The sequence below is a fragment of the Impatiens glandulifera genome, chromosome 4, assembly GCF_907164915.1.
Source record: "Impatiens glandulifera chromosome 4, dImpGla2.1, whole genome shotgun sequence".
NCBI lineage: Eukaryota > Viridiplantae > Streptophyta > Magnoliopsida > Ericales > Balsaminaceae > Impatiens > Impatiens glandulifera.
In genome coordinates, this window is record NC_061865.1 from 14,430,738 (window position 1) to 14,456,257 (window position 25,520).

At 26.1% G+C, this 25,520-nt stretch overlaps 2 protein-coding genes across 2 annotated transcripts; both read right to left on the minus strand.

Annotated features, from left to right (window-relative positions):
* Positions 1–14,246: 14,246 nt before the first annotated feature.
* LOC124935987 (peptide methionine sulfoxide reductase B1, chloroplastic) lies at positions 14,247–16,145 on the minus strand. The gene is made up of 5 exons (XM_047476435.1): positions 15,907–16,145; positions 15,686–15,797; positions 15,532–15,597; positions 14,657–14,854; positions 14,247–14,499 (listed from the first exon to the last, which is right to left on the minus strand). Exons 1-5 carry the CDS (start codon positions 16,121–16,123, stop codon positions 14,466–14,468), a joined length of 627 nt encoding a protein of 208 aa, XP_047332391.1. The 5' UTR covers positions 16,124–16,145; the 3' UTR covers positions 14,247–14,465.
* Positions 16,146–19,208: 3,063 nt separating this feature from the next.
* LOC124934205 (protein FLX-like 1) lies at positions 19,209–22,667 on the minus strand. Its single transcript, XM_047474698.1, has 5 exons — positions 22,582–22,667; positions 21,451–22,118; positions 21,210–21,373; positions 20,214–20,308; positions 19,209–19,429 (listed from the first exon to the last, which is right to left on the minus strand). Exons 2-5 carry the CDS (start codon positions 22,050–22,052, stop codon positions 19,331–19,333), a joined length of 960 nt encoding a protein of 319 aa, XP_047330654.1. The 5' UTR covers positions 22,053–22,118; positions 22,582–22,667; the 3' UTR covers positions 19,209–19,330.
* Positions 22,668–25,520: the final 2,853 nt, after the last annotated feature.

Consider the following 25,520-nt stretch of genomic DNA (forward strand, 5'->3'; position numbering starts at 1 on the left):
ATCTCTCGATAAACCACATCTCAATCACACTTTAACACGTCTCTTATCTCCATGAAAACAAACCACCAATCTCAATTGACATTTAGGATCGTGATCTCACATTTTGGTCAATCAAATATTTGATTCATATTTTTTAACCACTTTCAATTTTTATCGGCATATTATCCCTCAACAAACCACATCTCAATCACACTTGGTTAAATGGTTGTATTTGTTTTGTTAGGTTGCAAGTTCGAAACATACATATACCATTTTCAATTTTATTTTTAACCATTTTAAGTTTATGGGCGGGTCAACCCACAATCGGACGTAAATATCTATTTACTCTCACATATATATATCTAAAATAACTACAGGTCTCGACACGACAATCCATACACTCTAAAATTAAGCATTATTATTATTATATATATATATATATATATTAGTTAATTAAAAGTTGAACTTATATTGTTGAGAATGAGAATGCCCTACGTTTAGCAAAATTGATGTTGAATTTAAAATATAAAGTCTTATTAGCCTAATTTGTTAAATGTTTATACTTATTTTGTTTTGTTATGTTGCAAATTCGAAATATACATATAGCATTTTTAATCTTATTTTTAACCATTTTAAGTTTATGGGCATGTTAACCCACAATTCGACTAAATATTCATTTATTCTCACATATATATATATCCAAATTAACCATAGTTCTCGATCCGGCAATCCTCCGGATACATTGAAATTAAGCATTATAATATATATATATATAAGATTATGTTTTGTTGAATTTGAATAAATGGTTAAAATTTTATTTTATTGTTTAGTTTATCATTTAAGAAATGTAATATAAAAGAATTTTATTAATATTTTGATTTGTATTAATTAATATTATTAAAAGATAAAATAAATGAAGAATTTTTTTTTAATAAACTGTATACTTTTTTTAGTTAATAATTTTGTATAAAGTTGAATATAATTTTTAATTTAATTTTATCAAATTAAACATATATCAAAGTGAAAAAAAAAATGTTTAAAGATAATTTAGATGTGAACGTTGTTTAATGTTAAAGATAATTGATAAATTATTTTAGATGAGGATCGGTTCAATATAAATATATATATATATTATTTTAATATAGGAGGTTAAAATAGTCTTTGTCTCATTTTTATTTTTTGGGGAATAAAAAAGAACTAACACGACACTTCATAATCATGGCTCCCCGCTTAAATTCAAAGTGTTTCAAGATGGAATCGAACCTGTGACATTTTGTTCTTTTAAACCGACTATTGCCACTGGACTACCTTGATCTCTAACTTCCGTTATCATCACCTTTAAAATTAAAATGTTTAATAGATAAATATTAATAAATTTTTAAAAGATTCTTGAAAGATAATTTAATATTTATAAATAAATATTAAAATTATTTAAAAATAATTAATCATTATCTTTAATATATATTTATAAATAAATATTAATAATTATTTAAAGATCTTTTAAAGATAATTAATCATTATTTTTAATATTTATAAATAATTATTATTTAAAGATAATCAATCATTATCTTTATTATTTAATGAATAATGACCTAATAATTTGTCTCCTTAAATGTTATATATAGTCAAGATATAGATTAAATAAATTTGTTTATTTTATTATTTAAAGTTAAGTGTGTATTATAATCATATTGCCTTATGATAAATTCAGTAAACCTTCGGGCTAGGAGAGTGCCTTAGAATAACTCATTTATTTTAAATAGTAGAATGTTTAGTCAAATTTATTGTATTTTTAAACCTAAAGGAGTGTAACTTAGAGATTTAAGATAAAAAAAATAAATTTAATGTCTTTATTTGACTATGTATTCGATCTCGCGAAAAACTATTTTTTAATAACTTTTTAAACTAGATATAAGAAAACAAAACAATATCGATAATTTTTTTTAATGTTACCCAAAACTTAGGGCCACCCTGATTATAATATATAATAATTATTATTTAAAACAACATGGATATTAATAGTCTCTATTTTGTTTTACTAAATGGTCTAACTATAGATTAAAGACTATTAATTATATATGTATTATAACTAGTAGAGTCGTCTAGCAGATCTAATTTAAAATAGGAGTATTCAAAAATAAATCATGAAATAATTATTTATTCATTCTACTCTCTTTTTTTAAGTTTAAATTATTGTTTTTTTTTAATTAAAGGAGATTAAGTTTAAATTTTTGTATTTATTGACAAGTAAATACAATCAAGATAATATAATATGATATAATAAGTATAAGATAGAGGAAATGTTTCATTATAGTTCATTCCAATATTCTTGTATGACATGTTCGGTTGCAGGGAGTTCTCAAATTAATCTGGTTTGAAATTTAATTTTCTAAAATAATTGATTTTTTTTATTTATTCTTAAACTAATCTAGTTTAATGTTAGTTCAATTTTTATTTTTATTTTGATTTGAACTCTTCATAAATTATTAGTAAATTAAACAAGCTTAGAGACGCCAACAATCAAATTGCCATGTTTACTGAAGTTGAATTTGATAATCCGTTTTCATGAAAGAAATCATCAACTTGATTCACTAAACAAACAAAAGCAAACCTCATAAAGTCCTTCTTGAGACGTCGTTTAATTTGATTGTTGGTGAAGTGAATATTTATATTATATAAAATATATATAAATAATTAAATCTATAAAAATAATAATTTAAATAGTAATATTAAAATATATATATATATAATCAAATTAAAAATAACTAGGTTTGCATTATTTGAGTTTTCGGTTTGGGTTTTTGAAAATTTATTTTTTTCAAGTAAATTCAAAAACCGAACATATTTAAATAAATTCGATTTATTCAAATTCGATTTATTCAAATTCGATTAATTCGAATTCAGTCGAATATTCGGTTCAGACCAAATATTGAACACCCCATACCCATAAGATTAAAAAAATTTCTTAAGAGAGTTATCAGAATAAACAAGTTGTTAAAGATCGTATCTACTAAAATTATAAAATAAAATAAAAAGAGTATAAATCACTCCAACTATTCTTAGTGATTGACCGTCAATGTTCGGCAGTTTAACGACGTAAATAAAAGTAAAACAATATTGACGACAAGATGTAATGGTGAATGTTTTCGACAAGAAATAATGATCAGAGATAAATCAATACTTAAGAGTGGATGGTTGGATTGAGGGATTAGAGTGACATAAATTAATATATAATAAAAATACATAATTATTTAATTATATATTATATAATATATAATAAAATATATAACTAAAATAAATAATAAAAAATGAATTATGTTTTAGGGATTTCGAGTTGAAACTCAACTCGAAACCAAATCGAAATATTAATTTGAATTCGAAATGGTTTAAAATTCAATTCGAAAACCTAATTTAAATTCGAATTAGTTAAATTCGATTCGAAAACCGAAAATAAAATTTAAATTCAGTTTATTCAAATTCGATAAATTTAAGTTCGGTCGGATATTCGGTTAAAACCAAATATTAAACACCTTAAACATAAATTGTTGGCCTTTGAGACATTTAAATTTGTAAAATATTAATATATTTGAAACTGATGATAAAATTTGTGACATCTAAGGTGTATTGCGGATTTAATTAATAACCATTGTGATTTTCAAAAATCTTAGCAAACTACATTTTGCTATGAGACCCAATTAATCTTAGTTTGTAATATAACATAAAATTTCAAGTGAAGTCATTCAGTAAATTATGTTGGTGTTTCATAAATCTACATTTTGGATCTAGCGACAGCAAACTCCACATGGACAGTTTCCAGCTCCATTAGTGCTTCATTCTTTTTGGACGATATGTCCTCTTCCGTTGGCGTTTCATTCTTTTTGGACGATATGTCCTCTTCCGTTGGCGTTTCATTCATTTTAGACGATATGATTTTCTCGTCCGAGGTTAAGTCATACAAGGGAGTTTTCTCGTTGGTTAACATCAATCTATGCATGGACCTACTAGGAGTGCTTGAAGAAAGAAAATAATTTAGTATAAAACGAATATAAACCATTAAGAAAATATTTTATAAGAAAAGAAAGAGATTGAAGATTTGATATAAATGAATGGAAAAATTAAATAAATGGTGTGAGGGACGAAAGGTTATTGAGATGGTTGGCCAAAATGATGTTGAAACAGAATCGAAGCGAGTGAATCTAATATGAATTGCAAATAATTTTATATTTAAGGTTTCTAATTAATATTTGAAAAAATTAATTAAGCATAAATTTATATAGTTTAATGAAAACATATTACCAACATATTACTAAATTTTGAACGATATTTTCAAAACTATTAAATTTTATTACAAAATAGTTTACAATAATACAATATCATAAAATTACAGAACTAGTTGCGAAGAGATTATGTATTATTATTAATGCAAAACGTATTGCTAATAATTACGAATATTTTAAACACTATTAAATATTATCTCAATTTAGTTGGTAATAATATATTATCATATAATTGTGGAACTAATTGAGATTATTTATAAGTGTTAGTGCAATATATATTACAAAATTAATTAGCAAAATTAGCAAATTATTTCATACTTTATTTTGCAACTTTAACAACTTTATAACTTATATATTTTGTTACATAGATGATGAAAATATAATTTTTCTAAATAATTTACGAACATTGACGTTAATATATCTTAGTGATATTATTAGAACTAGCATGTATCCCGTAAATTTGCACGTGTAATAATATAAAAAAACGTGAAAAAAATATTACGGTAAAAATGTTTATGGACGTGTCAACCCACAATCCGACCAAGTATCCATTTACTCTCACATATATATATATATCCAAATTAACCACAGCTCTCGACCCAACAATCCAGACACTTTAAAAATTAAACATCATTATATTAGTTAAAAAGTTGAAATTATATTATTAAAATGTCACACGTTCATCAAATTTGGTGTTGAATTAAAATTATGAAGTCTTATTAGTCTAGTTGGTTAAAGGGTTGTACTTGTTTTGCTAGGTTACAAGGTCGAAGCATACCTAAAACATTTTTTATTTTATTTTTAACTGTTTTAAGTTTATGGGCGGGCCAACTCACAATCCGACCCAAGTATATATTTACTCTCACATATATATTCAAATTAACCACAGCTCTCGACCCGATAATCCGGAAACTTTAAAAATCAAACATCATTATATATATATATATATATTAGTTAGTTAAAAAGTTGAACTTATATTGTTAAAATGTCACGCGTTTATCAAATTTGGTGTTGAATTTAAAATATAATATCTTATTAGCCTAGTTGGATAAAGGGTTATACTTTTATTTTTGTTAGGTTGCAAGTTCGAACAATACCTATAGCATTTTTAATTTTATTTTTAACCGTTTTAAGTTTATGGACGGGTCAACCCACAATCCGACCCAAGTATACATTTACTCTCACATAGATATCCAAATTAACTACAACTCTCGACCCGGCAATTCGGACACTTTAAAAACTAAGCATCATTATATATATATAGATTAGTTAGTTAAAAAGTTGAACTTATATTGTTAAAATGTCTCGCGTTTATCAAATTTGGTGTTGAATTTAAAATAAAAAATGTTATTAGATTAGTTGGGTAAAGGGTTGTAACTATTTTGTTAGGTTGCAAGTTCAAACCATACCTATAGCATTTTTTATTTTATTTTTAACCGTTTTAAGTTTATGGGCGGATCAACCCACAATCCGACCCAAATATCCATTTACTCTTACATATATATCCAAATTAATCACAGTTCTCTACCTGGCAATCCGAATACTTTAAAAATTAAGCATCATTATATATATATATTTATATAGATTAGTTAGTTAAAAAGTTGAACTTATATTATTAAAATATCCCGCGTTCATCAAATTGGGTGTTGAATTGAAAATGTAAAGTGTTATTAGCCTAGTTGGTTAAAGGGTTGTACTTATTTTGTTAGGTTGCAAGTTCGAACCATATCTAGAGCATTTTTAATTTTATTTTTAACCGTTTTAAGTTTATGGGCGGGTCAACCCACAATCTGACCCAAGTATCCATTTACTCTCACATATATATCCAAATTAAGCACAGTTCTCGACCCGGCAATCTAGACACTTTAAAAATTAAGCATCATTATATATATATATATATTAGTTAGTTAAAAAGTTGAATTTATATTGTTAAAATGTCCCGCGTTTATCAAATTTGGTGTTAAATTTAAAATAAAAAGAGTTATTAGCCTAGTTGTTTAAAGGGTTGTAATTGTATTGTTAGGTTGCAAGTTTGAACCATATTTATAACATTTTAAATTTTATTTTTAACCGTTTTAAGTTTATGGGCGGGTCAACCCACAATCTGACCCAAGTAATTATTTACTCTCACATATATATCCAAATTAACCACAACTCTTGACCCGACAATCCAGATATTTTAAAAATTAAGCATCATTATATGTATATAGATTAGATAGTTAAAAAGTTGAACTTATATTGTTAAAATGTCCCTCGTTTATCAAATTTGGTGTTGAATTTAAAATAAAAAAGTGTTATTAGCCTTGTTGTTTAAAGGGTTGTAATTGTTTTGTTAGGTTGCAAGTTCGAACTATACTTATAGCATTTTTTATTTTATTTTTAACCGTTTTAAGTTTATGGGCAGGTCAACCCACAATCTGACCCAAGTATCCATTACTCTCACATATATATTCAAATTAACCACAGCTCTCGACCCGAAATTCGGACACTTTAAAAATTAAGCATCATTATATATATATATATATATATAAATTAGTTAGTTAAAAAGTTGAACTTATATTGTTAAAATGTCCCGCGTTTATCAGATTTGGTGTTGAACTTACAACAATAAGTGTTATTAGTTTAGTTGGTTAAAGGATTGTAATTGTTTTATTAGGTTGCAAGTTCAAACCATACTTATAGCATTTTTAATTTTCTTTTTAACTGTTTTAAGTTTATGGGCGGGTCAACCCACAATCCGACCCAAATATACATTAATCTCATATATATATCCAAATTAACCACAACTCTCGACCCGGCAATCCGGACACTTTAAAAATTAAGCATATAACCCACAATTTGACTCAAGTATCCATTTACTCTCACATATATATCCAAATTAACCACAGTTCTCGACCCGACAATTCTAACACTTTAAAAATTAAGTATCATTATATATATTGTTGATTTCTTTGTTACTATATTAATTGCAACAATATATTTATATAAATTTATAAAAAAAATATTTCAATTTTTAGAGATATATTTTACTAATATATAATTTTTAAATTATATTTTATTTATAAAAAAAATAGTTGAAAATACAGTTGGAATATTTATAATACTCAGTTCTTAAAAATTTGTATTAAAATAGTTTTGATTGCACGAATAAGTTGTTAATCAATAATTATATTTTAGTTAACAATTACATAATAAAAAATAATAATTAAAGTGAGAGAATCACACTATTTTATAAAGTAGTATTACGATGTATAAATATATTTAATTTAATAAAGTATATATATAAGGCAATTACTAATTAGAGATGAAAAGAGGGAAAAAAATATAAAAAAATGGCTTAGTAAATCAGTTTGAAGACTAAATTATTATTTTATCTCATTTTTAATAAACGTTGATAAGATAAGGCAAAAGATTATTAAAAGTTGATAAAAATATATGGCGTTGAATTTTAATAAAATGATTTGATCAATTTCAATGTTATTATTTATTTTATCTTTAAATAATATACTTTTAAAATTATATTAATGTTAAATTGTATATAACTTTAATTATGTTTGGTATCTCAAAAAAATTTAACTGATAAAAAGTTTTACAAAGAATAGTTGATTGTCATCTACAAATATTATGTAACATGATATATAAATTTTTTTTTAAATCATTTTTATATATAATTTTTTATCTTTTTTTATAGTTTTACATCTAAAAAGATATATGAGTATAGATACACATTTTTAACCGCTAAGTTATAATTTTAAATAATTTTAAAATAAAAAAGTATTTCAGAAAATATTTATATATATAGAATAACTGAACGATATTAAAATAAATAATTAGTTTAGAATCATATCGTATTTATCGGTTTTTAAATAAATTTAAACGATATATATAAATAAATAGTTTGTGTTTGTTTACTAAGCATTTCTAATTCAAATTAGAAGAGAAAGAAAGTTGAAGATGGTTTTTAAGAAGAGAAATAAATAAATAGCATAAACACTACTTTTTTCCATATTGAATTCTTAAAATTTTCAACTTAATTATAAATAAAGAAATGATTTTAATTTTGTTTGGAGGAGAGAATCTATTGACTATTTTTGTTTCTTAATATCATTTGAAATGGAAAATGAAGTATCTTATTTTTTATTCAATTAATATGATAGTTTGATTCCATGTAGAGTCCTAATTTATTATACAATAATTTTTAAAGTTCAAACTATTGTTCCTTCAACAAATATAGAACAATGACAACTTTGAAAATCTCCTTTCAAAAGTTTCTATCAAATAAATACAAATCCCCAATTTAAATGATTCATAGAAACATGTAATTTTTCTCTTTATTAATTAAATATTTGCATAATTATTCAATTAATTCATATGAAAATACAAATATTAATTATTCAAGTTGCCAAACCATTTAACTAGCCCGAATTGACTAATTAATGCCGGTTTACAATGGTTGAAATCTAATTCGATCTGCAAAATAATAAACAATTCATAAATATTTATGTGTTGTGAAATTCATTTTTTTTTAAATATGGCTATAATAAATGTTCTTACTGGTATTTATGAAATGTTCGCAAACTTTTGCACTTTGTAAGACATTTCTTATAACACGAAGAAATGTCATTACCGCCAGCTTTAAAACAAAATGTTATGCAATTTTCAATACAATCATCTTCGTCAATAGCCAAGATTACTGATGAGCTTGATGCTAAGAACAATAGCATTGTGATCAATATCAACAAAGTATTGGTATTAGCCATATCTCACTATTCTATAAAATAGTATTATAATCTTATATAACAATTACTAAGAAGTTTTAAAATGAGAAAATCACACTATTCTATAAAATAGTATTATGATGTATAAGAATTTATATGTGCAAGGCAATTACTAATTAGTTGAAAAAGTAGAAAATAAAAGATGGTCTAATAAATAAGGTTGAAGACTTTTATTATTTGTAAATAGATTCTAACTTATCTTTAATAAAAGTGGATAAGAAAAGGTTAAAAGATTATTTAATTTATCTTTAATAGAAAAAGATTATGTTTGATTGTTATTGAATTTGAATAAATGGTTTAATCTCAATTTTATTGTTTAGTTTATTATTTAAGCAATATAAATTGGTATAAAAGAATTTTATTAATATTTTGATTTGTATTTATTAATATTATTAAAAGATAAAATAAATGAAGAATAATTTTTTTATAAACTGTATAATTTTTTTAATTAATAATTTTGTATAGAGTTGAATATAATTTTTAAAGTGTTCAATATAAATAAATATTAATAATTATTTAAATATTTTTTAAAGATAATTAATCATTATCTTTAATATATATTTATAAATAAATATTAATAATTATTTAAAGATAATTAATCATTATCTTTAATATTTAATGAATAATGACCTAATAATCTGTCTCCTTAAATATTATATATGACTTGTTTATTTTAAATATATATGATTTAAAGATATATGTTAAATAAATTTGTTTATTTTATTATTTAAAGTTAATTGTGTATTATTTAATCCACACATTAATAGTTTCTATTATTTTGTTTTATCAAATGGTCTAACTAGATTGAAGATTATTAATTAAGAGGAGTGATAGAGTGATGGAATTTAGTGAGGGAATTTGGTGAGGGAATGACGTGACATTATCTTCATTGGTTGGAAAATGTAAAAGTGAGAGGAAAGAGAGAAAAGAGAGAAATTAATTGATTTTTTCAGCGAATAAGATTATGCCACGTCATTCCCTCACCAAATTCCCTCACCTAATCATTTCTCATTAATTATATAGAGAAATGATTAAGTGGGGAATAACTTGGCATAATCTTATTCGCTGAAAAAATCAAATAATTTCTCTCTTTCCTCCCACTTTTACATTTTCCAACCAATGAAGGTGATGCCAAGTCATTCCCTCACCAAATTCCTTCACTCTATCACTCCTCTAATTATATATGTATTATAAGTTTATAACTAATAGGGTCATTTAGCAGATCTAATTTAAAATAGGAGTCTTCAAAAAGTTTCATGAAATAATTATTTATTCATTCTATTTTTTTAAACTTAAATTATTGTATTCATTAACAGTTAAATACAATTAAGATAATATAATATGATAGGATAAATATATAAGAGAAAAAACCTTTCATTATAGTTGTTTTCATTCATGGTATGACATTGTTGTTGACAGGTGAGTTATAAAACTAACCTTGTTTCAAATTTAATTCCCAAAATAATTTATTTTATTTATTCATTTTTAAAGTAACTTAGTTTATTTTTAAAATTCATTTGTTTTTAATTTTAACTCTTCTTAAATAGATATATTAAAATATAAATAATCAAATTTATAAAAATAATAATTTAAATTTATTTATTAAAATATTAATAATCAAATTTATAAAAATAATAATTTAAATATTAATTTGAAAATAAATGAACTTGTTTTAGAAATTAAATTTCAAACCTTGAGAACTTAGTTATACTAAACAAAATTTTCATAATGTATAATTAACCCTTAATTATTATATCACTTAAAATTATTAATTTCTTTTAATAATTTAATGTATGAATATATAAATGATAAAACTAACAATTATAATTCCTAGACATATCATTCCTTACACAAAAACAAAACAAATTCCTTACAAAATATTTTGACATGAAACTATAGTTGATTCATACCAAATTATCTAAGAATTATATTTTTACTCTACTCAAATCCAATATTCAAGGTTCACTGCGAATTTAATTGCTAACTATTGTGATTTTCAAAAATATTAGCAAACTACATTTTGCTATGAGTCTCAGTTTTAATCTTTGTAAATAACATAAAACTTCATAGTGAAGTCATTCGGTACATTTAAGTATCAAATATATGATCAAATGTTTCATATTCATGTATGAATTTCAACAAGAATTAATTGTCAATAAAACACCAACTTTTATTATCAAAGATCCTTCTATTTCTTTCGAGTCAAACTATTTACCAAATGATGATCGAATTAGAATTTTATTTATTGTTGAGCCCGAAGATCTTGCAGTGCTCCACTCAAATATTTCAGAAAGCAATGGTTGTCGCCCATTCTAAACTCAAAATACTCCACAACATGTGTTATAAATAAGACTAATGTAAATGATGAAGGAGAATTGTGTATATTTGTCTCTTCATTATTTCTGTACAGACGTATTTTCACCGTGAATGTAATGGTTCCTTTAGTATGAACAGTAGGAGTCTCAACATTTTTCGAATATTTTGAACAAGATCAAATCCAGAAGTTAAAGTTGGGGTAGACTTAATTAAAATGGCATGGCTTAAGAAAATAATGGAAAAATTATAAATAAAACGACTGTATAGACATAGTTTTTTAGAAATAGAGAATGAAATAGTAAATTAAATTTAAAAATTAAGAAATGAACTAGGGAGGCATGTCATATTTTTTATTTTTTTATTAGAATTTGTGCTAAAGTCCACTAAGAGCATCTCATAATCTCTTTTTAGTTCCAACTCTATTATATACCTAAACTTAAAATGGGAATAACACTATTTTCACAACGCATATTTAGGTTACTGTTTCTCCAACCCAAATTTAACCAAATAATAAACCCATGCCCCTTCAACTTTACAGATATTTTGATTTAGATATTTAATTTTTTTATATAATTTTTTTTAAAGTTTTCATTTGATCTTTTTAAATTTTAATTTAACTGAATTTTATATTTAGTTTTGTATAAATTTAATTATACATTTAATTTTTGTTTTTATTTTATATATTTTTATTAAGATTTTTTACTTATCACAAATTTATAATAATAAATAATATTGATAAAAAACTAAAAAATAATAAAAATACAATAATTATATTTCTCAAAAAAAATACTTAAATTACCAATATTGTGTTTAGTTAATAATGTTTAATTTTTTTTATGTGTATAAATTATTGATATATAATTAATTTTATCATAATTTTCTTTAATGGGATGAATTTGAAAAAGAATACTAAGGTTTAATTTATAAAATTGATAAATATATAGATAGTTATTAAGAAAGTTAAGAAGATGGTGTAAAATAAAATATTTTTAGAATGTTTTTTTGAGTTTGAAAATAAATTTTTAGATTGGATATGAATTACTTTTTGATGTGACATTTACTAGATTTTGAATTTGAAAATGGATATATCGGTTGAAGATAGTCTAAGCCCTATCATAAATTCTCTCGCAACTCTAAGCTATGTTTTGGTAACCGCCAAATTGAAATTTAGAATTTAATTATAATTCTTAGGTTTAGGTATGGAATTATAATTTTAATATTTTTATTTTCTATATATTTTGAAACAAAATATATTATTATTTTATCATTTACCATACGAAGAGATTTTTAATTGATAAATATTTTTTTTGAATTTAGGATTTTAAAATATTGAACCGATATTTTTATTTATTTGGGAAGTTAATCTGTTTAATCAATAATTTTGTTTTTGAATTTAGAAATTTAATATGTCGAATCAATATTTTATTTTATTTTTAATTTAGAAAATTAATAAGATGAACTAATATTTTTTTTTAAAATTTTAAGAAGTTTAACATGTTTATCAGATATTTTTTGTAATAAGAATTGAAATTTAGACAAATTTTTTGATACTTAAACCATCTTAATAGGTTATGTGAAATAAATATCTTAATAATATATATTTAAATTTTTTTATTAAATTTTTTAAAACATAAAATTTCATTTACAATTCTATAATATTTTTAAACACGAGAATTGAATTGTATATTTCAATCAATTTTTTATGAAATTGAAATTATAATTCTATTGTTAATTTCAAATTCTAATTTGTATAATTCAAACTAAAAAAATGTACTTATTCAGTAATGTTATATTTTAAATTATTATAAAAATATATAATATTTTTTTCTGAATTAAAGATAAATAACATGACATTCATTGTTATAACATCACGCTTCAACTTTGTTTTATCACTTAACTACTTTGTTGGAATATAATAACACATGGGAATCATAATATATATTAATATAACATTTAATTAATTAAAAAATATTACTTATTTTCCCCTTGTTGAGATAATGATTTTTAGTAACTGTCTTTGTTTGAGATATATAGTAGTCTCTTCTTCTTTTCTTTTTTTTAAGAAATTTGAGTTTAATTAATATTTTATTATGATTATCCAATCACAATTATTTTTAAAACTTGTTAAAGTAAAAAGTAACAATAATTTTATTTTCATTTGATATAAAAAGATAACATTGAATTAGATTAAAAAAAAAAATTAAGTGAAAAGTAAATAAAAAACATATGTTTTTACATTAAATTTTTAGATCAAGCTAGTTAAAAAGTCAACTTTCTATAACATACATGATAAATTTTAAATTTTAATAAAAAAAAAAGTATAACAAATAAGCTGATATATTGATGTTTCACATTACAATCTTTTCATACCATTAGTCTATAGAGTTAGGATTCAATCCTTGATTCATTAATCTTGCTCATTATTTTATACATTTTTTAAGCACGCAAATCCCATTAGTTCTATTTTTCATTTATGTTATTTTTCTTTACTTCTATCTTTTTTTTTTTTAAATATTTTGGTTAATAATGGATTTAAGGAAATGAAAAGATATTTGATTAGGATGTGATTATTTCAATTGAACCAGCTTTGATTTCAGATTTACTTTTTTTTTATGTTTTAATTGTATGAATGAGTGTTACTTTTTTAATTGAATTGTTTTAGGACCCATTGTCATTATCACATATGATTTGTTGCAAGCAAAAGTCTTGAATGTGTCCTTTATTTTGTCTTTTTATTAAATCCCCACATAAATAATTTTAGTGGTCCATCAATCCAACCAATTTGAGAGCATGAATTATTTTACACTATCAAGTATAAGCATATATATTAATACCTTTTCAAAAAATTTACTAAAAAAACTCACTTTCTAAAAAATAACACTGATCAACAAATTTTATAATCCAAAGTTTATTCAAATAAATTTATACCCAACAAAATCAACCATGTATAAAGACTTAGTAAAGAATTATTTGCTTAACATAAGTTCTAAACATCCTCACATATCATTACACCTAAATATGAAAATTAATTAATGTATATGCCTATTTGATTTGATGTCGGGATCATTTGGAGAAATAATTCCCATCCATCAATAAAGGCACCATCTCTATTCTCCTATTTTGGTTCCGGCTTCAACTTCAAAGAGACACTGCACATACATAGTCAGGCGCAGGCGTAATCAAGACAAAGACCCGTAAATTGTCTTAAAAATGGAAAAGTGTTTTGTTTCGGATTGATGGTTGGACTCAATTATCTAATTAGATTATTGTTTTCATGCAAACAAAAAAAAGGTTTATTAGGTTTACCTGTTGATGCAGTATCGTTTTCCAGTTGGTGGTGGGCCGTCATCAAAGACATGGCCAAGATGGGCATTGCAATCTGCACATACAACTTCCTGTCGAGGCATGAATATAACCGACAAGTCAAGCTTCGATTTCACATTGTTTCCTATTGGTTGGTAATATGATGGCCAACCCGTTCCACTGTCGAATTTTGTCGATGATCTGAATAAAAAAAAACAGAATACTCATTTTTCATTACTACTTTAATGATAAACACCAATCTAAAACAATATAAATAAGTTATGAAATGAATACAAAGATGTAAAGTTTAGTGTTATCCGGGAGTTCTGCTCAAGACAAAAGTAACTTCTATTAGTTATACTTAAGATTCAAGTTCAAATCGATCTGAACCGCACAACCACCTATAATGACCCAATCCGAATCAAAAATATTCAATCTGCCCATATATATATAGGGTTTTCGCACTCAAAATATATTCATTAAAGTTAGGATGTACTACAAAATTTTACAGATATACCAACTTAATGTTTGTTGTATTTGTTAACCCATTAGGGTAGTTAAGTGACAAGAGTCGGAACTAATAGATCAAAAGTTTGAGAACACCTTAAGTTAAAGTGGGAAGTCATGAGTGTGGGATCATGATTAAAATTAGTTTCTAAACATGTCAAATATGAAAATTATTGGATGTATAAATTCGAAAATTCAAAACAATTATCAAACCGATTCATTATCAAATCCATCGAATAAGACAGATATAGAGTCTAATCCAAAATACCGACCCAATCCGATCTGCAATCACCCAAAATCTACTTATATGAGTTCATGTTGTGCCAAAGACAAAAGTAGCCTCAGAAATTGATTTCCATGAACAGACTTACTGAAACAAAGGGGTGTCACAACAGATACAATGGTAAGTTCCAGGAGTCTTGCTGTTCCAGTATTCCCTAAAGAAGAAGAGGATCAATTTACTACTACTAATGAAGAAATCCAATTTCATGATAAGATGATGAAAATGAATTTTGAATAACCTACCCAGTAAAAGCCCTTTCAGTACCCTTTTTCCTGGTTACATAAAACTGTTCATTTGTCAAACGTTTCTTCCACCCATCATCACTTAAAGATGCATAATCCACCTTCCCAGTCTCTGCAAAATGTAAAACCCTAGATTTTTAAGAACACCCAGCAGACATCAAGACCTAATTACGAACCTATCATCAAATCAAACAGAACCCAAATTCGATAAAGAGACAAACCGGGGACGCTGTCTGGTTTTGAAGACGAAGCAGAGGAACCCATCACACGAACAGGGGAAACGAATCTTTGGGGAATGAATCGTAGACGAAATGATACAGATATTCCCGATTTAGGAAGAAGGGATTTTGGTGAAAGGTTCTTGAATAAGGTTAAACTGCTTACTGTTGTTTGAGAAGTAGCCATGGCTGAATTCAAAGTTTTGTAATTTATGGTCATGAATGAAGGCTATGACATTGCCAGAGGGATATCTACAGCGAACTGAAATCGCATGATTAGACAAGTGGCGACATCTTAATGAAAACCTTATTGTGGACACAAATGCATTTGATAATTGCCCCATTTCTATGTCCCTGCTCCTCATGATCAAACGTATGTATGTCTTTTGCCCACGTATCAAGTTTTTCTTTTGTGAATTTGTCCTACAAAATATATTTGACTCTTTTTAATAATTAAAAAAAAGGTATGGTTTCGGTTCTAGTAAAAAAATATATATAAAAAAGAAAGCATTAATAAAATTTTGAATTATCAAATTGTGGTTTTATGCAACCATGAATCTTATTGAATGTTTAATCTTGAGACAAATGTGAGTTGTCTAGAAGGTAGAAAAGATAGGATGAGAAGTTGGTGAGATATAGATATAAATGATAATTGGAGTCAACAACTCGCCTAGGATTCCTTTGGAAGAGGATCAAGTTGGGCATTGTGAACAACTTGATGTATTATCTTCGCGTTCAGCCATTTGAATGGAATGTGCAAAAAATTTGATGTATTATTTTCATTCCATTTATGTTTGTGCTTTGATAGAAATAGTATATTAGATTTACAGTAGATCGTTACGTCAATAATATTTATTGAAATTTTAATGTAATTTTTTTTATTTATGTTTTTTTGTATGAATATAGTATTTTATACGAGTTTATAAACTTGTTTATGTTAAATTCTTGACTTCAAGCGATTGGCAGAAAGTTGTTCCTCCTCAAAATATGTCTCATTGATGTACTATTTTTATTTCATTTACGCTTGTGCTTTGATAGAAATACTGTATTAAATTTATAGTAATACAGATTGTTAGGTCAATAATATTTATTAAAATTTTAATATAATTTTTTATTGATGTTTTTTTGTAGCAATATAGTATTTTAGATGAGTTTATGAACTTATTTGTGTTAAATTCTTGACTTCAAGCGATTGACAGAAAGCTGCTATCAGTACTTCTCGAAATCTGTCTCCTTGGAGCTGATCTGTAGGCATTCAAAGAGGGGATCTAACGGCTATTGGATAATTATTAAAATGCGAAAAAAAAAAAGAAAAATCCATGATGAACCCCATTCAAGGAAGGAGATCTAACTGCTATTGGCAGAAAATTATTATTAGTCCCTCCTCAAAATATGTCTCCTTATAGCTGATCTACGGGCATTCAAAGAAGGGATCTAACGGCTATTGGATGGCTATTGGATGAGTAACGAAATGCGGCAAAAGAAAGAAAAATTCATAGATCAACCCCATCACCACCCTGTAGGAACTACGAGATCACTCCAAGGACGCCTTCGACATCCAGGGTTTGCAGACCAACCATGGAACCCTGTTCAAAACGATTTAGTTGTCCTCTCTTAGGTTGAGCAATAAGAGTAGGGGAAGGACAATTACTAATTCTTAAAAACAAAATTCTTACTTAATACTAAATAGTGGGGAGAAAATGAATAAAGTTAGCGGCGACAAAATATGGATATCCCAATCCCTTTTGAGAGGTTCTGGGTTCGAATCCGTCAAACGACAAATTATTCGTCTGGTTAAATATGTTTGCAGGTTATGTGTTTAACCCCTTGTAACCACATAGGTTTAAAAACTTGACTATAATTCAATTATTCTCCACCTTCAAAGACTGAAGCTATATGTTTTGAATGTGAAAATAATTATAAGAAAAAGGGAAAATAGTAGGGTCATATTATTTTTTAATAAGGGTACAAACTAGTATCATTTTAATTGAGAAGACAATAGCTTAAATCACATAATTTATGAAAACCAGATTTCATGTGCTATTTTGTCTTAAAAAATAAAAAATTGGTCATTTAGCCCTCTTTTCTTATGAAAAATAAATGGAGATGCGAGCGCTCTACCATCTGAGCTACATCCCCATTATTAATAAAATAATTATAGGTAACAAATATTAAAAAAGAATCTGTCGGAGGTATATGATGATTTTTTTTTTTTTGTTGTTTAAACTTAGAAAGCTATCAATCTCCATCAATATTACTTCCATGTGTGTAAGACATTAAGTGATAATTGAATATATCTCGTAAGAGAAATAATTTCATTTTTTTATTTATTTACATTAAGTTTAGATAATTTAATAATAAGTCTGTAAAAAAATTAACATCAGTTTTAATAAAAAAAAAAAAAAAAAAAAAGGGATCAATGACCCAATTTCTTATACTAGAAATAAGTTTAAATGAATTTATGATAGTTCATGCAAAGTTGTACTTAACTTTTCAAACATACATGATGTTGTATCATGTATGCATTCATATATTTAGATAAGATGTTTTCATTAAAAAATATTATTTTTCTTAATAAATTTATTCAAGTTCTATCATTTATATGCAAATCGAGATAGAATTCAAACCAAGATTCATAAACTATTTTTAAATCGGAGCAATTATTATTGTCTTTCAATCATGCTCTCTTTTAGTAGAAAACAATTAGACCATAAAGTGCTTTTGATTAAAATTTTAATAACATGCAATTACTCAATGTGTTGTGATTAGTATTGTTGCATAAGTTCAGTTTTTAGCATTTGTAATTCATTTTATTTAAGAAATATAAATAATACTAGTTTTATATTTTTTGTTCCCAATATTTGGTTTTTTTATTATTAATAAAAAGTCCATCCTTCATTCCTTTGTCTAAACAAAACTGAGGTAAAAAGAGAATAAATAAATAAATTAAGTGTCATTCTCAAACAACAGGCTATTTGAAAACTAAATATTCTATCTAATCTCTAACACAATTATAATTTTATTCAAAAAATTGAAGTAATATCGAAATTTGATCATCTTTAAATACATAATTTACATCGATACAATATCTGGTGATCAAATCATAGAACCAAACAAATCAAGAACAAACAAACCTCATCATCAACTATCCAAATTAGTATAAATGATATCTTTTGCAAGACCCCCAATTTCTTTTTCCAGTTTATAACATCCAAAGGTCACCTATTGATTAGGAGAATGTGATAATTTGAACAAGTTTTAATGTGCATTCATTCATTCCTCTACTAACAAACACCACACTGGTAGGCAGATAAGATAGCATACACATATCGATAGCAAAGCAAGGTCAAGAGTAATTCCAGTAAGTATATTACTACTTACACAATAAGGCCAATAGATAATGTATGATGTTGTCACAGCAATCACTCTATCTTTGCCCTTGAGCATGTTGCATATCATAAGTCCCCCAAGAACCAGGTGGAGGCCCAGGTGCATATTGAGGATAGTTTACAGCACCTGTTTGGACCTGTTCATGGAAACACAAAATTTGTTAGATTTCCTATCAGGAAGTGGATCAAGTTGGAATCACATTTGGAAACAAAATGTTTTTTAACTTAGTTTTTAACTTAGATGTGTTTGATTAAGAACTGAAAATTAAGTGTTAAATGTTGAATACTGAATTTTAAGTACTTGTGTATAACTTGATTTGATAACATGTGGAACTAAACACTTAAAGACTATTATATCCTTATAGTGATGCAATTTGATTAATTTTAAGGGGTTAAGCTGTCTTTTGCACACTCGAACTATATTACCGAGTTAAGTCACTTATAGCTTACCAAATTAAGTTGGGTTGTTTTTTTAGCTGAATTTGAGCTATATCTAGATAATGAAGTTGTTTAAAATAGAAGTTTGTTTTGATCTTGGGTATTTTAGAAAAGATTATAAATTCAAAATCTTGTTTGATGGAAAAGTAACTTGTTTGGGTTGAATTATTAAAATATTCGTTTGTATTTAAAATTTAAATTTTATATAATAAATGAAGTTGATGAATTGAGTGATTTCATTGCTAAAATGGATATAAGATGTGATAAAGAATTATCTGAAAATAACCCTAGATCAAACAAGCTCTTAACAGTTATCAAATTAAATTAATTAATGTAACCACTCGTATTTTTTTTAGATTAAGTGATAATCGGTTAGATCAAACGCCGCCATAGTGTGATACAGATTTAGAACACAAGTTAAACAGATGTTGCAGAAACGGAATTACTAAAGTGCAGTTCAACTGATAAAAGTAAAAGACTTACAGGATTCATGGGAGGCATGCCATAGCCGGTGGAGTAAGGAGCCGATCCATATCCAACTGCTTCTTGATTTACGTAATTACCAGCATAGCTTGCACCTGCAGACAACAGTTAAATTGTTACAAGTGTGAAGTTTGAAAGAATTTTCCAAGTTTCAATGAGTTATAGGTCACTTTCTCAAACATCTTTCCATGCTCTTCTGAATTGTTTCGCCATACAGTGGTTAATCAATCAAATAGGTTTAACAACTCGACAATATGTTTATTTTGACAGATATTAACTTCGTTTGGAAACACCATTTATGTCGTGTTTGAGATCACATTTGAAAAATGAAATTAGCGTGACACATTAAAAAAATTCATTGATAGATTCTCATCCAGAAACAAAAGTGTTTTCAATTCATCCATTGTTTTACCTATCAGTTGCAACTTACAACTGAATTGACATAAAGATGAGCAGAAGTTATTAGAAATTCGATGTCCCAACAAACCAGAACTGCATGCCAAAATCACCCCTAAAAAAGTGGCAGACCTACCATCTTTTATGTACACCAGATGGAACGCAAAGCAACAAGTCAAGTTGTTAGAATGAAATACAAAAACTGAAGCTTCTATCCTACCAAATTCTCATCTAAACAAAATAAAGCCAAAGCGTAGTATGCATTGATTGCATTTGGCATACTACACACAGTATAACCCAGTTAAGAAAGATTGACTATCTTGTACCAGTTAATGCAGCCTTATACTTTACACAGTTTAACATGAAGCAACTAATATGAACTTTGCTACATTCAACACTCAAGGCCTCAAAATCTTTTGATCATTTTCCAGATAGTACTTTGTCATTTGACATAATTTTTACATGTTTTTTTTCTAGACCTGTATCAAACCGTGTACCAATTAAATTAGGTTCTAACAGATCGAGAATCTTTTCAGAGGGCACAACTTTCCTCAAAATCAAACCTTATTTGCAATTTGGCAAGCATAAATGATTGCTTACCAGGGTTCCCTACTGCTGCAGCAGCACGTGCCCTCTTTTCAGCATTAGCCATTTCTGCACGCAATTTTTCTAGCTCTCTGGCCATTGAGATTAATTTCTGCTCCATCACAATACCATGCTCATAGTTCTCTGCATAACCCTTCTTCTCATACTCAATAGCAGTTCTAGATGACAGAAGAAGATCAAATTACAGACATTTCCTAGAAAATGAACAATAAAGATAAGTTATTCATCGAGGTACCTAGCCTGATGTAACTCTTTTTTAAGATTGCCAATATCAGTCTTAACAGTGGGAGCTTCTTGCAAATCAGTCGTCATTCTAGTCAAGTCTTGTGTCATGGCTTGGACCTGGTTAGTAAGTTCTTGCTTCATCGCAGTTAAGTCTTTAACATCAGATTGAACTTGCAGAATCTCAGCCTTCATGGTCTCCACCCCACGAAGATCCATTTCCATTTTCATAGATTTCTCATGTAGTTCTCTCATTTGCACGTCTTTCTCTGCATGAAGTGAACTAGCATAATGAGCAGTGCGCTGTAACTCCTGCTGTGCAACTTCAAGCTCCTGCTTAAGGGCTACATGTGTAGCAGCGAGTCTCTGGTTATGAACCAAAAGCCCTTGAATATCCTCGTGCTGAGCTGAAAGTTGTTCTTCGAAAATAGATGGATGAGGAGGGCGCTGTCTGGAACCCATATTGAATTGGGGATCTCTCATCTCATCAAGCAATGCAGGATGGGGAATTGGGCCAAGGCCTCTAGCAAATGGAGGTTGTTCATGAATGCTGGGTAGTGAACTGTGAGGAACACCTTTAGAGGGAAGTGGAGGTCCACGATTTCTTCCCGCCATTAGATACGGATTCAAGAAAGAAAAGCTCAGAATGCAACTCTTATGTAATTCTCTAACAATTGCTTCCTGATTTTACCCAAAAGCAAAAAGGAGCACGTCAGTAACTATGTTCCAAGGTCCACAACTTCATTGTTATCTAAAGGATGTAAAGCCACAGACTTTCCTACTCAAATAACCTGGGCTAAGCATTGCAATCATTAAATGTATCAATTAGTATGAAGTCTTAAGTACTATCATCACTAGGAAAACAATACAACAGATAACGCAATTTGGGTTGTGCACAGATCAGAAACATCTTCCTTGAAATCGAAGTAGCTTTATCTCATTCAAACGCGGATTATGAGTTAGAAAGTAAAGACATACAGGAATATGCATCCGCATGTGAAGATATAACAATTGCAAAGAACATCAAAAGACTGTCACAGTTAAAATGAAGAAATGCGGAAGGGAAAGGAAGAGATTAACACCCTATATGTCAAGCTTATGGCTTCAATACAATACAAAGGATTGCGTATGAGATTGCGCTTACACGATATGCAGTTTCGCAACAGAAACCCTAGATTGATCAACAAGCCTACATAGAAAGAAGAAGAGAGCTTGAGGGCTCTAAGTAATAGTAATTTGGTAAAAATAAATAGTATTACTTATACATGGGTTAACCTTTAATAATTAAAATATTAATAAATTAGTATTAAGAAGTCTTGACAATTTGTAGGTTATAAATTCTACAATAGTTAACTTATTTTATTAATAAAAACTTCATGTATTTGGAAGATAAGATTTAGAATTGAAATTAAGGATATAATTTTAATTCTTATATTGGTAAGACTAATGTATTTTTTTAATTCTTGATTATACTCTTCTAAATTTAATAATTTAATAGATAGAATTTGAATTTTAGTTGAAAAAAATTGATATTTGAGTTAATTTAATAGGGTGTGTCAAATCAATATATTAATAATATACCTAACATATTTTAAATTATTTTTATTATATTTTTTTAATAATAAAAATTGAAATTTAATTACAATTTTATAAAAAAAAATTAAATATAAGAATTGAATTAAAATTTAATGTTAATTCTTGTGAAATTGTAATTACAATTTTATTGTCAATTTTAACTCTTCGTTCAAACACACCTTTAATGATTTGTATTATTAAGTTTTATTTATAATTCTGTAGATCAATATTTTCTTCTTTTTCTTTTATTTTCGCATTAATGTTTTCAATTTTGTGAGTTATAAAATTTATAATCTCAACATAAAAAGTTAATCTCATCCTAAAATGTTAATCATCTCAGTCAAATATATTATAGCCAATTTGTATCCTAATTTCTTTCATTAGTTTTCTAAAAGGGGAGACTGAAACATAATTGGAGCATTTTAGAAGGATCTTCACTTAAAAAAATCTACTAGACTTCAATCAATTCAAAAACTTTTGTGTGGTAAATAAAAATCTAAAATATAATTAAAGTTAGTTAAATACCATATAAATACATTTGAGCTCAATTTTAAATGTTATGAAGACGATAATATGGTACCAATTACCCCAATAAATTTGAGCTCAACTTTGAACGTGACGTTACAACTTAACATAATTCTTCAAAACGAATTCTAGATAGTCAGTTGATGGAGGTCTTATGATTGTTAAGATTTGACCGAAAAGTTAAGATGTTGATGAAATCTCCCCTTAAGATTTTTAAACGGATGCCGATATGTTGGTTAAAATTGACATTTATATTCATATTAATGACTTCATTGTGTAAAGGTTTTGATTGAAAAGGGCAATTAACCAGCTAGATATATCCAACACAAATATGAAAGACTAAGTAATTTGTGTTTAGAATGCAAATTGGACCATCATCATTATAGAGGGTAGTGTGTCTAAAGATAAAGGCTTATATACCCACCCATTTTCATTAAGGTTTTAACACTTTTTTTTATTTGTTTGATTTCGTACGTGTTTAAAAACGTCGAAAATCTATTTTTTCAAATTTTAAGAAATAAATAAAAAAAATATAAATATCTTTTTGAAAACTTTGAAATAATATTAAATCAAATAGGATAATCGTTTAAAAACTAGTTTGTGACTAAATAACCGCTAACTAAATTTTCTTATAAAATTAGAAAAAATAAATTATTAACATATAAAATAATAACACATTTAAAAAAAATAGTATGACTTCTAATATTTTGGCTATTTTTATAAAATATTTTACACTTATTTTATTAGTTTATTTATCAATTCATATCTGATTTAAAATATTAATATTAAATCTAAAGATAATAACAAATAATAATTATTATTATTATTCAAGAATAAAAAAAATAAAGAAAATTAAAATTTATTATATTTATAAATTAATTTTATGATTATAAATAAATCAATCCACTATTTTTGAAGTTTTATAAAACACAAAAATTAAAACAAAAATTTTTAAAAATAAATTCAAAATTTTATTTATATAAAAAATAGGAAAAAAATCATTTAGACATATTTAGACATATGTACTTGTACAACTAGCTCGTACTATAAAAATTTGATCCATTTAGCCATTTTAGTAAACAAAGTTAAATTTTATTTTTTAATTTATATATTTTTAATTAAATATTAATATATTTTCTCTCTCATTCATTTTATAGTACATAGGTCTAAATGAGCTATTTGTAAAAGTACATACGTCTAAGTGATTATTATATTTATTTTTTTTGATTTTTTATAAAATGGTTCTAAGTCATTTAAATGAAATAAATAAGAAAATAAAATAAAATAGTAACAAAGCATGAATTGTGAGTTAGTCAGCGAACTTCATCTTCAACATTCCCATTGTTGGCAAGTCGTTGACAAATCATGCATTTTCCTATGATATCTTTAGGATTGTCGTTCTTGAGCAAATAACTCAAAAATGACAAACCCGTTTTTTCCAATTTCACAATTTAAAGCTGAATATTTACCATATAAAGTTAATAAAATAAATTTAATTCAGCAAAAAAGTAAATTTTTTAAATTAAATTAGTAGTGATTCTCAATCAATAATTTAAATTTAAAAAAATTAAATTATAAATCAAATATATTAAACTCAAATGTATCAAATTGAAATTTATAAATTGAATTAAGACAAAATAGAGCTTATAGTGAGTTTTAAATGCTTCATAAAATGCTAGAAACTTCTTAAACAGTTAACTAACACTTAAACAGCCTCACACACGAAAAAAATGAAAACTTTAGACAAAAGCTCAAAATTTAAAAATTGAAAATATTATTTCAGCCTTTGTCTTTTTTTCTCTCCCTCTTTTTTTCTCCCTCTTTTTTTCTCCTTTTTGAGATGAGTAGGTCAGATATTTATAGTGGTCTCTTGCACCCTCCACAATGTAATTTGCAGAAAGAACTTTGCACCACCCCGACCATATAGGATTTTTGTGACTATAGTGGTCTCATATGCACCCTCTACGATGTAATTTGCAGAAA